The following is a 12376-nucleotide window of genomic DNA, read 5'->3' as shown; positions in this document are numbered from 1 at the left end:
GACGTTGACTCCAGTTTCCTCCCATTCGTTCCTCATTTGTTTTGTTGTACATTTTTCAATTTTTGAGACATATTGCTTTAAGTTTTCTGTCTTGACGCTTTGATGTCTTCCTTGGTCTACCAGTATGTTTGCCTTTAACAACCTTCCCATGTTTGTATTTGGTCCAGAGTTTAGACACAGCTGACTGTGAACAACTAACATCTTTTGCAACATTGCATGATGATTTACTCTCTTTTAAGAGTTTGATAATTCTCTCCTTTGTTTCAATTGACATCCCTCGTGTTGGAGCCATGATTCATGTCAGTCCACTTGGTGCAACAGCTCTCCAAGGTGTGTTCACTCCTTTTTAGATGCAGACTAACGAGCAGATCTGATATGATGCAGGTGTTAGTTTTGGGGATGAAAATTTACAGGGTGATTCCATAATTTTTTCCTCAGAATTGAGTGATTCCATATTTTTTTTTTCCTCTGCTTGGTCTAAAAAAAGTAACCGTTACTGACTGCCACAATCTTTTTTTCTTGATTTCTTATAGTGTTTCTTAAAGCCAGAAAGTTGCCATTTGAAATGATTTTAGTTTTGTGTCATGTCTGTGATCTGCTTTTTTTCTACAAAATTAAATGGGTGGGTGGAGAAAGGTGGCAGGAGTGATTTGTGACCGAAGAATATCAGCAAGAGTGAAGGGGAAAATTTACAAAACGGTAGTGAGACCAGCTATGTTGTATGGTTTAGAGACAGTGGCACTAACAAAAAGACAGGAGGCAGAGCTGGAGGTGTTGAGATTCTCTTTGGGAGTGACAAGAATGGACAAGATTAGGAATGAACATATCAGAGGGACAGCTCAGGTGGGACGGTTTGGAGACAAAGTCAGAGAGGCGAGATTGAGATGGTTTGGACATGTGCAGAGGAGGGACCCAGTGTATATAGGGAGAAGGATGCTGAGGATGGAGCCACCAGGCAGGAGGAGAAGAGGGAGACCAAAGAGGTGGTTCATGGATGTGCTGAGAGAGGACATGCAGGTGGTTGGTGTGACAGAGGAAGATACAGAGGACAGGGTGAGATGGAAATGACTGATCTGCTGTGGCGACCCCTAACGGGAACAGCCGAAAGACAAAGAAGAAGATATATAAAATTTAACATGTCACTTATCTGTCTAGCATTTTTAATGGTTTATATTTGATTTAAGCAGAAGTGAATATCCTGCAATTTCCAAAAATGCAAACACAGCATTTTGTAGCCTTAATGCAGAACAGATGGATTATTTCTTCCCACTGTTGTTTAAAAGCTGTTGAAGCTTTCCCTTTCACCCCATATTGCAAGACTATTGACCCTTTGGGGTGCACGTGTGTGTGTCAGTTCTTTTAAAAGTAACTTCTTTTGGCTTCTCCCTCTTTGGCTCAGGGTCTCCGCAGCAGATCAGCAAGTTTATTTGCTAGAAGATCTACAGCAGGTGACCTTCCTGACAAAGTTACATGTAGAATGGGAACAGGTGGTTTTGAACCTGCCACTTTCTGTTTTGATAATGTGTACTAATCCCTTGCACACCACGCTATTGTGTTTATCATTTCTTTTAATAATTTTCTAACCATGTATGACTTTTGACATGTTGCCCCTCCCCCTTACACGTCTACATTGTTATACTCCAAAATGGATGCTAGATGTTCTGTGTCTTCTACAGATTTGATTTATTCAGTTGGTCTGGATGTTGTAACTGGATGGCATGTGAGTATTTATGGGATCCCTGCTACGTTTTTCGTTGTCCTAGCCAGCCTGTACGTGGGTACCATGAGCTCTGATGCAGGAGCAAAATCTGGCACGCAAGTGAGTTCTGACATTCATTAGGGATGTGTTCTGGCTCCTGCTCTTAACTGCTTGCTTGGATTGGACTGAGTTTTAGGTAGGTTTGTGGAGAACAGAGGCTTTGGATTTGTTGGAGAGGAAAGGTGTCCTTGACTTTGTGGATGATGTGATTTTATTTATTTATTTTTTATGGGATCAATTGATGTTCTTCTTGTAGCCTAGTGAAGAGTTGAAGTGTCTGGTTTTCTGATAGTTCTAGATGTAGACTAAGTTCCAGGCTTTCAATGATGTCATGGACTTGGCTGTCAGAAGTGTATCTGTTTGTGGTTAAAGTGACAAACTTGTAGAGATATTTACTGGTCTTTTCTTGGCAGTGGTATTCATGTTTCTGGCACCCTGATGCCTTGGAAGAGCTTATGGCGCCCTGATGTTGGTGGACAGAGGTGTTTGCTTTGAAGGATCCTTGGGTACCACTGGGATGACTTGGTCAAATGGAAGGTTACTTGGGTAGATTCTGATTAGGTGTGCTGCTGATATCATCTGGGAGCATCAGCGATGACATTATGACCATGTGATGATTTTATTTTTTATTTTTAAACCCAAAACTCTGGCTGTTCCAAGGTGACTTACATTAGCTTAAGTTAATGGCACTCTGATTACTTATTTCATCAAAGCAGTGTTTGCATTTTGTGTTGGGATTAATGACAATATAGGTCTAACTTTGACCACACCTTTCAAAAACATATTTGCCTTTTAAGTTTTAAATAACATTCCTTGGACTCTGTGACAGAATGCTCCTTTTAAAGGTGTTTGTTTTCCAGCTCGGACTGGGAAGGCAGTGGCAGAGTTTGGGCGTCTCTATGAGCAGCAGTATCCAGTGGCTCTGTTCAACAAGGTTCGCTTTGACATAGAGGGTGGAGGCGGCCCGCAGCCACAGCTACTACACCGCAAGGTAAATCCTCCACTTATTCCACTTGATCCTCCCAAATAACGCAGCCATTTTTGTTTGGGACTAACCCAAACCCGTGGCCATAGTGATGCCATTGGACTGGGTGCCGTTTTGGACTTTATGATTACAGAATGTCACTACTTTTTTATAAATCGGCAAACCAGTTCCATCAACAAGTTAAGATTCTCTGAGTTATCTTTGACACAGATCTGTGTTTATTATATTAGAAATTTAACAAAAATGGCATTTTTGTATCATCTGAAGTGCATTGCAAAAGTCGAATCATTTCTCTGATTCATAATATAATATTAATTTATATAGCGCCAAATCACGAGTAATTGTCTCAAGGCGCTTCACAAACATTTAAAAGCAGAATAAAATGAAATAAGATTAAAACACACAAAAAAATTAACCATCAAAAGGTAAAATATGTAAAATAAATAAAAAGAATAAAAAAGACACCCAATCATATAAAATACTAATGATAAAACAAGGAGAACAAATGTGTCTTCAGCCTGGCTTTAAAAGTCTCCACAGAGTCCGACTATCGTATCAGCGCAGGCAGATCATTCCACAGAGCTGGGGCGTGGTGAGAGAAAGCGCATTCATTCAAGCTGATTCATGCTTTTATTTCCTGCAGAGTTGATTGTTGTAATGCGCTTCTTTCTGGTCTCCTGAAGGAAAATTTATCTCATTTACAAACAGGGAAAAATTCAGCTGCCAGTCTATTAACAAGGACCAGAAGGAGAACTCTCATTACACCCATTTTAAAGTCTCTGCATTGGCTTGCTATTAGTTTTAGAATTGAATTTTAAGATCCTTTTATTGGCTTATGAAATGCCTAAAGGACTTAGTCCTGCCTATTTATTGGATTTTCTTTCGGCCTATGAACCCTCAGGTCCTTTGTTGCTTGATTATCACTAAAGTTAATACTAAACCTCGTGGTGACACAGATTTCTTATTATTATGGTCCAGGTTTGTTGAACAGCCTGAGGACCTGAGTGTTAATTTTTAAGGACAAACTAAACTAAGACCCATCCTTTCAGCCTGGCATTAATTGAATTTTATTTTTTTTACCACTTCTTGTTGTTTTTTGTTGCCCAACTGAGCAACAGGGGTTAACAGATTGACTGTTCATTGCAACACTAAGACCAAGTAACGATGCATTGTTATCACTGCAGAAGTGCTGTAAAGCCTAAACGTTTTAGTTTGGGTTTGTTTGAGTGGTTAAGCACATTGTTGTAGATCATGAATGGCCTTCTGTATTGACACATCAACAGTCGCAGCCGCCTCCATAAACCTGTGAGCTCTGGAGTCTTGTAATAGATTTATGACGGTGTACTGAGGAATGTACTTAACCTCCCGAGGAACCTAATGGTCATTGGGCGGATTTAGACAAATGAACACATCGTTATTTACGGGGTGCCTTAATACAAAAAAAAAGGTTGTGAGGATTAGTTGTCACTGAAACGAAGAAAAAAAAAAATCTAAACTCAGAAAATGTAATTTTGCCACTGTTTCAGTTGGACTTTCAGTTCTTGGTGCGGAGCTCAGTCTCTTCTGCTTCTGGGACTGGTCACAGCTGTGTAGGACTGAACAGATTACTACCGGACTTTTCTTTGGATTTGCACTAAAATCGCCAAATCCCCCTGACGGGTGTTCACGTATGCATCAAAATACTGTACATCTGTGGAAATAATGTGTTCTTTCTCATTGATTTCAAGTCTTCCCACCCTCTCGTTTTAATCTTTCCTCTGTGCTAACATTAATAGTTCTGAGATGAGGTCACCGTCTCATGGAATTCTTCCCGTTAACTGACTTGATGTTGTGGGCATCTCTAAAGTCTGTAGTGAAATAAGGTTTTGTGCTGTGCCTTTACATTGTTCTAATAGGATTAAATGGACCAAGACTGGATGGTGAAGCTGAGCCTGTTTTGAGCCTTGGAACATCATGAAAGCTGGAGAACGGGTAGCTCAGTGGTATAAGGAGTCTGGATACAAACATGTAGACCTGGGTTGGATTCTTCTGGTTGTGTCCTTGGATGTGGCTAGAGAACTCACCTGCATCCCATCTAGGGGGAGGTGTAGAGTCTCATTGGCTTCACGCTGCAGAGTTCAGGGATATGCACCAGCGTCAACGGCCATTAGGCCGTCTTCGTTCTGTTATCACAAAATAAATAAAAATAATAATTTTTAAAAAGTAGTTCAAGCAGCAGCTGCTGGACCTTTGCACATGGCAGCCATGGTTTTGTCAGTAAACATTATGGTCACCTGTTAGAAGACCCATGGTCTACAATGATGGGCGTGACAGTCACAAAGTTTAGCGTACATGTCCTGCCAACTTTATGTACATTCTGATCTATGCTACCCTTTAAAGTCTGTTAATTGTAGCTCATACATACACACATTTACCTAACTGTTTTGTTTTGTTTAATATCATATTTCACAGGTTCCTTTAGAGAACAAGTCCATCTTCTCTGGCTCACTGTTCCAGTACCTGGAGGAGAACAAAAAATGGAGGAACCACTTTTTCTTCATCCCACAATCTTACAACATCAACTATTATGACAACAAATCGGTGAGGAGAAAGAACTGCAGAGTTCAGATACTCCTATGAAATGTGTTGGAAAGATATTAGACACCCAAATGCTGCCAAGACTGAAAACGGCCAACGCCAGTGTCTGTTATTTTAGGAGGTCCCAAATTCCCCATCTCAAATCTGAAACAGTCACTGGCTCTGCCAAAATATTTCCTAGTAGCAGATCTTTGATCAAGAATCCAGAGAATTGGTAATAATCCTGCTGCCAAACAAGTGATGATGATGATGACCTCTGCTCAGGAGGTCAAGTCATGTTGTTCAGTTATGGACACTTGAAGCTTCGTGTATGCAGTAATAATAATAATGGTGATACTTTTATTGAGGTTCTCACTTTGAGAGCATTTTATGCAGGATGTTTGTTTTGTACTCATACACGGTCTCATATCTACCATCTGCTCTGTCTCTTGGCGACCAGTCCCATGACAGACGTCTTCATCCGAAAGGAACCATCAACTGTGCTGGATATAAAGTGCTGACATCGATGGAGCAGTACCTGGAGCTGATCAGCAACATCCTGCCTGGTGAGCAAAATCAAATCCAACATGCAGAAGGGATGAAGCAAACAAAAGTATAGACGGTTTATGAATATTTCAAACAAATCGAGTTAACTTTTTAAAACTCTTATGCTTTGACATGATTTTATCCAGGCATTCTGTTCATCCTTAAACATTTTTAAGCTCTGCGTGGATTTTACTTGGCACCAGAAATTCCCAATAGCCCAATCATAAAATATTGACATAAGTCAGGAAGCTGTGCATGACTTATTTGGCAAAGGTCTGCTGACCATGAAGTCCATCAAAATGTCATAATGTTCATCACAGATGGTCCAGACTTGCACGTATCCATTAACGTGTGGGAGAAATTGGCAGCAGTAACGTGACTGTACAACACATTTTGCTGCTGCTAGTACAATGATGATACCCCCAGACTTGAATTAACCCTATTTATCCTCTCTATGCTTGATAATGGTTGGAATCAACAATCTCACATATGTTGTCTGTGCGATGGCAAATAATGTAGCAAAGCAAGGTTTAAATTCTACCCTCCTGATTGGCTTTCCAATATTCATGCCTGGAAGGAACCGACTTAAGACACTCACTCCTAATTTGGGCCACACCATTTCTTAATGTCAGTTCTACCTCTTGTTTTGCTCTGAATGACTCCTGTCATTTAGAGCATCTTGACTTGCAGAGTAGATGTTGTGGAGTGGATAAATGGTACTGGAGCAACAAAACTGGTTTAGCTGTGAGAGAAAAGAGCTTAGTTGATTTGTGACCGAAGAATATCAGCAAGAGTGAAAGGGAAGGTTTACTAGACAACAGTGAGACCAGCTATGTTGTACGGCTTAGAGACGGTGGCACGAACAAAAAGACAGGAGGCAGATGTTACGATTCTCATAGAGTGAGGAGAAGGAACATATGAGGGACAGCTCAGGTAGGACGGTTTGGACATGTGCAGAGGAGGGACAGAGGGTATATAGTGAGAAGGATGCTGAGGATGGAGCCACCAGGCAGGAGGAGAAGAGGGAGGCCAAAGAGGAGGTTTATGGATGTGCTGAGGGAGGACATGCAGGTGGTTGGTGTGACAGAGGAAGATACAGAAGACAGGGTGAGATGGAAACAATTTATCTGCTGTGGCGACCCCTAACAGGAACAGCCGAAGGAAGAATAATTGTGTAGTTTTGTCACTCGTTAGGAAGACAGGAAATTCTGCCACTGTACATTCCTCTACAAGTTGAAACAAATTTAACAGACTGTACCCCAACATCACCTCTCTGAACATCTCAAAACTAAAGTCTCCAAACCATAAATCATCCAGATGGTGTTACTGGATGCCGGCTGGGCTGGCTCACAGACAGCAACGCTGTAATGAAACTGTAGGAGGTAACTGATGCGAGAATGTTGAGACTGGAGGTTGGCATGACAAAGAAGATGAGATCTGAAGGTAACTTGTTCAGAGTGCAAAGTGAAAGTGGGACAGGACAGTGCGAAAGTGAAAGAACTTACAAAGCCGTGAAGGCGGTCTGCTGCAGTCATGCTACTCCACAGTGTGGTCGCTTTGAGCACGTTTGGAGACTGTGGTAGATGCTGGTGAGAAGCCCAAAGATGAAACATATGTCAGCCCATTGGTAATGCAAGATAATGAAGGTAATGAGTTCAGCTTCCTGTGTGCCGAAATTATTGACATAAACTGTTGATAAATGCTCCTACATATACTGGTGCTTTATTGTGGTCAACGCCAGTCACCTGATCAAAGTGGTAAATACCCATAATTCTTTGGATTCATGCAGAAGTAAAAACCAGCCTTAAAATGTTTATGTGAATGTGTAAATGAAACATCAAATAAACTGAAAATTCAAAATAAAGGATTATGAAAATGTTGACATTTTATTTTTGTTGCCATTTGCCCTGAGAAATTAAGTCCTAAACGTGGGGAATTTAGCCCGATTTCACCTGCTGCTGATAAACGCTCAAACGTCAACCTGCGAGGATTGTGGACTTTGACATCATGTAGGGTAACGCCCCACGAGTCGCTCTGTTGAAATGAATTGGGCGGAGCTGAATTGTTTTGCAGTGTGAAATCTGTGTTTTGTGGACTTTGACAGTGAATTTGTCGAAATGGCTAACGTATGTTTTGAGGATGCAGTCACACAACTAGTAACACTTATTAGGTGGACACTTTTTCCAAAGATGATGATTTGAGAAGGAAAGTGGAAGCGCTTTTTTAAATGGTGCATCTCAGACAAACTGCAGAAAGAAAGCCAAGCACAGCGTGGGAATGGTCTTTTAAAAACAAAACAAAACAGCTAACCACACGTTCTATCCTTTCCTTTCACGCGGCCAGGAGAACCCTAAACAAAGTGCGTTTCCTCTGCTGAATGCACTGAACCAGTGTCCCGTCGAGAGGAGCTTCACCTCCCAACCGCATAGTTCTCTGTATCCCAAACTTTAACACCACTTTAAACATCAGAAAAGTGTCCAAAATATCAACGTAAACTTGTGCATTTATTGATGATGTAATGACAGCCATCTCCCCAGTGCCTTTACCTGACATGCAGCCCCATATCGACTGTGGAAATTTACATGTTCTCTTCAGGCAGTCATCTTTATAAATCTCATTGGAACGGCACCAAACAAAAGTTCCAGCATCATCACCTTGCCCAATGCAGATTTGAGATTCATCACTGAATATGACTTTCATCCAGTCATCCACAGTCCACGATTGCTTTTCCTTAGCCCATTGTAACCTTGTTTTTTTCTGTTTAGGTGTTAATGATGCCTTTCATTTAGCTTTTCTGTATGTAAATCCCGTTTCCTTTAGGTGGTTTCTTACAGTTCGGTCACAGACGTTGACTCCAGTTTCCTCCCATTCGTTCCTCATTTGTTTTTTTTTGTGCATTTTTCGATTTTTGAGACATATTGCTTTAACTTTTCTGTCTTGACGCTTTGATGTCTTCCTTGGTCTACCAGTATGTTTGTCTTTAACAACGGCACCAAACAAAAGTTCCAGCATCATCACCTTGCCTAATGCAGATTCGAGATTCATCACTGAATATGACTTTCATCCAGTCATCCACAGTCCACGATTGCTTTTCTTTAGCCCATTGTAACCTTGTTTTTTTCTGTTTAGGTGTTAATGATGGCTTTCGTTTAGCTTTTCTGTATGTAAATCCCATTTCCTTTAGGCGGTTTCTTATAGTTCGGTCACAGACGTTGACTCCAGTTTCCTCCCATTCGTTCCTCATTTGCTTTGTTGTGCATTTTCGATTTTTGAGACATATTGCTTTAACTTTTCTGTCTTGATGCTTTGATGTCTTCCTTGGTCTACCAGTATGTTTGCCTTTAACAACCTTCCCATGTTGTTTGTATTTGGTCCAGAGTTTAGACACAGCTGACTGTGAACAACCAACATCTTTTGCAACATTGCGTGATGATTTACCCTCTTTTAAGAGTTTGATAATCCTCTCCTTTGTTTCAACTGACATCTCTCGTGTTGGAGCCATGATTCATGTCAGTCCACTTGGTGCAACAGCTCTCCAACGTGTGATCACTCCTTTTTTAGATGCAGACTAACAAGCAGATGTGATTTGATGCAGGTGTTAGTTTTGGGGATGAAAATTTACAGGGTGATTCCATAATTTATTCCTCAGTATTGAGTGAGTCCATATTTTTTTCCTCTGCTTGGTCTAAAAAAGTAACCATTACTGACTGCCACAATCTTTTTTTCTTGATTTCTTAGTGTTTCTTAAAGCCAGAAAGTTGCCATTTGAAATGACTTTAGTTTTGTGTCATGTCTGTGATCTGCTTTTTTTCTACAAAATTAAACAACTGAATGAACATCCTCCGAGGCCGGTGATTCCATAATTTTTGCCAGGGGTTGTATTTCTGTGGGTGTTCTTCAGATCTTTTCATGTAAAATTTGTTTTAAGTCAGCGTCTCTAACAGACGCAAACCTGTCTTCTGCCATCTTGTCAACAAACTGACAGCCAAAGTAGGTGTTGTATCGCGTTATTGGATTGGACGTTATCGATAGAAGGCGTCGCTCGACTAGCTAGCGCTACGCTGCTCGTGAGGTGTACTCGTTTCGCATGAGCGGTCTACTCGGCTCCACCAGCGGTCAACTCGGCATTAGAGGATTACATTTTTCTGGAATTCCCGTGGGTCACATGATTCCCGCGGGATGGGAGTCAAAATTTTATCAATCACGTGATTGGGATGGGACGGGAATAAAAAATGAACGGGAGCGGGCATGCCAAAAATAGATGATTTTCATCTATTTAAAACAACCAAAACACACTCACACCACGATCAGACGCTACAAATTCGCGGGGGTCACGTGGCGACGGACGCACCTCCTTCACCCGGTGTGTCGCTCTGCCTTTGCTGCGAAAATTCGCCCCGGTGCATCATCAAATAGGAGGAGCTTCGATTCCGCTTGCCGGCTCCGGTTGTCAGTTACGTTAACATGACGGATGTTGATCACACGGAGCAAGTTGTTATGGAAAGCTCATCAGTATCATTATTTGCTTCAGGAGCTGTGTATGGATGACGACCGTCCTTCCACCTCTGCAGGCGCAGTTTGAGGACCAACTGTCCCGTTCACGCGCGTGCATGTAAACAATAATAATAATAATAATAATAATAAAAAAAAGAAACTCTGCTGTGGTATTGTTGCTTGTTCTCCCTCCCAAAACTCTGTCATAATTGTGTTTATAAACCAGTCACCATTTGTTTATTTTACATCTGTGTAGTTAATTAATAAAATATTCTCCACAGACGAACTCGCTCGTGCGCACGTAAAAAAGCAAAAAAAAAAAAAAAAAACTCCGTTCCCTCTGCTGCAGGGGCGTCGGACTGGGGGGTAAAGGGTACTATGTACCCAGGGCCCAGAGCATGGGGGGGGGCCCACAAAAAACTGGCATTAAATACATTTTTGTGTTGCATGTTATTAATGTCCATACAATTCATGTTGTAAATGAATATAATTAGAATGAATGTATAAATGTTGCAAAACATAATTCTGCTCTAACAATAATATTGAAAGATCGTTGAGGGCCCTTCGACCCCAGCACAGTTGTACAATAGTTTAGTCCAGGCTCACAGGCGGCACTCTCCTCCAAAGAGGAGGTGTTTAGCAGTGCTGAAACAACTAATCGATTATTAAAATAGTTGTCAATTAGTTGTTAAATAACTGTTTTGCCGCAAATGTTTCGTTTCATCCATATAAATCAACCGTTTCTGCAGAGTGGCTTTGCTTTGAACCTTGAACCAATCGAAGCAGTGATTCGCAGATCGAAGTACTGCTTCGATCTGGTGCTTTGTTTTATTTGTACTGCATTTATATAACGCTTTTCCATCTGCATCAGACGCTCAAAGCGCTTTACAATTATGCCTCACATTCACCCCGATGTCAGGGTGCTGCCATACAAGGCGCTCACTACACACCGGGAGCAATAGGGGATTAAAGACCTTGCCCAAGGGCCCTTAGTGATTTTCCAGTCAGGCGGGGATTTGAACCCATTTATTTCGCTTAATCTTAATTTTTCCCCACTAAAACCCCAAAGAGCATATGTCTGTGAGTAACATTTACCTTTTTATGTTAATCTGACCTGTTATGGTCTTCTGAAACAGTTGATAGATGTATTTTATAACTTAAAAACGGGACCGGTGCTAACGCGTTAGCATGTCTATGGTGTTTACAATGTTAAAGTTAGCATTAAGCTGTTTCAGCTGTCAGCACATTTGTTTTCTGTATAATTCATGGCTCAGCGTTTGTTGTCGTAAAACAGTCAAATGTATTACAAATTGTAATATTTTATTCATTTATTTTTATTCATATATCAATAATAATAATAGAAACAACAACAATAATAGTAATAACTAATAATGCCACAAAGTTTTAGAGAAACGGACAAAAAGAATATGATAAAACAAAACAGAAAAGATTAAACCAACTAACAATGAACATAAATAAATATAGAAATAAGTGTTTCCTGTGAACACCTAGTGACTCTTAAACCTCCACTTCATCCCTGTTTTATTAAGTTTAATGACAATTTGTTTCGGTCAAACCACATCTAAGCTGTGTTTTTACACAAGAAAAAATAAAATGCAGTAAACTGCACATTTGTGTCTTTTTTCATGAAAATATCTTATTAAATATAACATATTACACTTTAGTCAGGCCTTTAAAATACTTTTGTGGACTCTTGCTGTAATATGTTGTCAGTGGTTGAGATAGTTGCTGTAGGCATCTAAACCTGATGGAAATCTCTTTGTGGTGTGTCGGTGATGTATGTATGTGCAAAATAAAACAAAACACTACTCCAGGTATGTTTATGATGACACTATAACATAACTTTATTACAAGGTCAAACGTTGTTGTGTGACAAAGGCCTTTTAATAACTCAAAGAAATAATGGCAAAACTCACATGTAAGTAAAAACAAAACAAAATGATTAATCGAAAAAAATAATCGATCGATGAACTGATTAGTAAAATAATTTAGTTGCAGCCCTGGTGTTTAGGCTG

General features: G+C 40.4%; 1 protein-coding gene across 1 annotated transcript in view; it reads left to right on the top strand.

Annotated features, from left to right (window-relative positions):
* niban2b (niban apoptosis regulator 2b) overlaps positions 1 to 12376 on the top strand; it is a 110330-nt gene that overhangs the window by 35027 nt on the left and 62927 nt on the right. Inside the window, exons 2-4 of the mRNA XM_034171306.1 lie at positions 2620 to 2750; positions 5196 to 5324; positions 5761 to 5866. Coding sequence (XP_034027197.1) covers positions 2620 to 2750; positions 5196 to 5324; positions 5761 to 5866 — 366 coding nt within the window. The remainder of the gene's footprint in view (positions 1 to 2619; positions 2751 to 5195; positions 5325 to 5760; positions 5867 to 12376) is intronic.

The sequence above is a fragment of the Thalassophryne amazonica genome, chromosome 5, assembly GCF_902500255.1.
Source record: "Thalassophryne amazonica chromosome 5, fThaAma1.1, whole genome shotgun sequence".
NCBI classification, from domain to species: Eukaryota; Metazoa; Chordata; class Actinopteri; order Batrachoidiformes; family Batrachoididae; genus Thalassophryne; species Thalassophryne amazonica.
The sequence above is the reverse complement of the archived record's forward strand: the minus strand, read 5'-3'. Positions and strand labels throughout refer to the sequence as shown.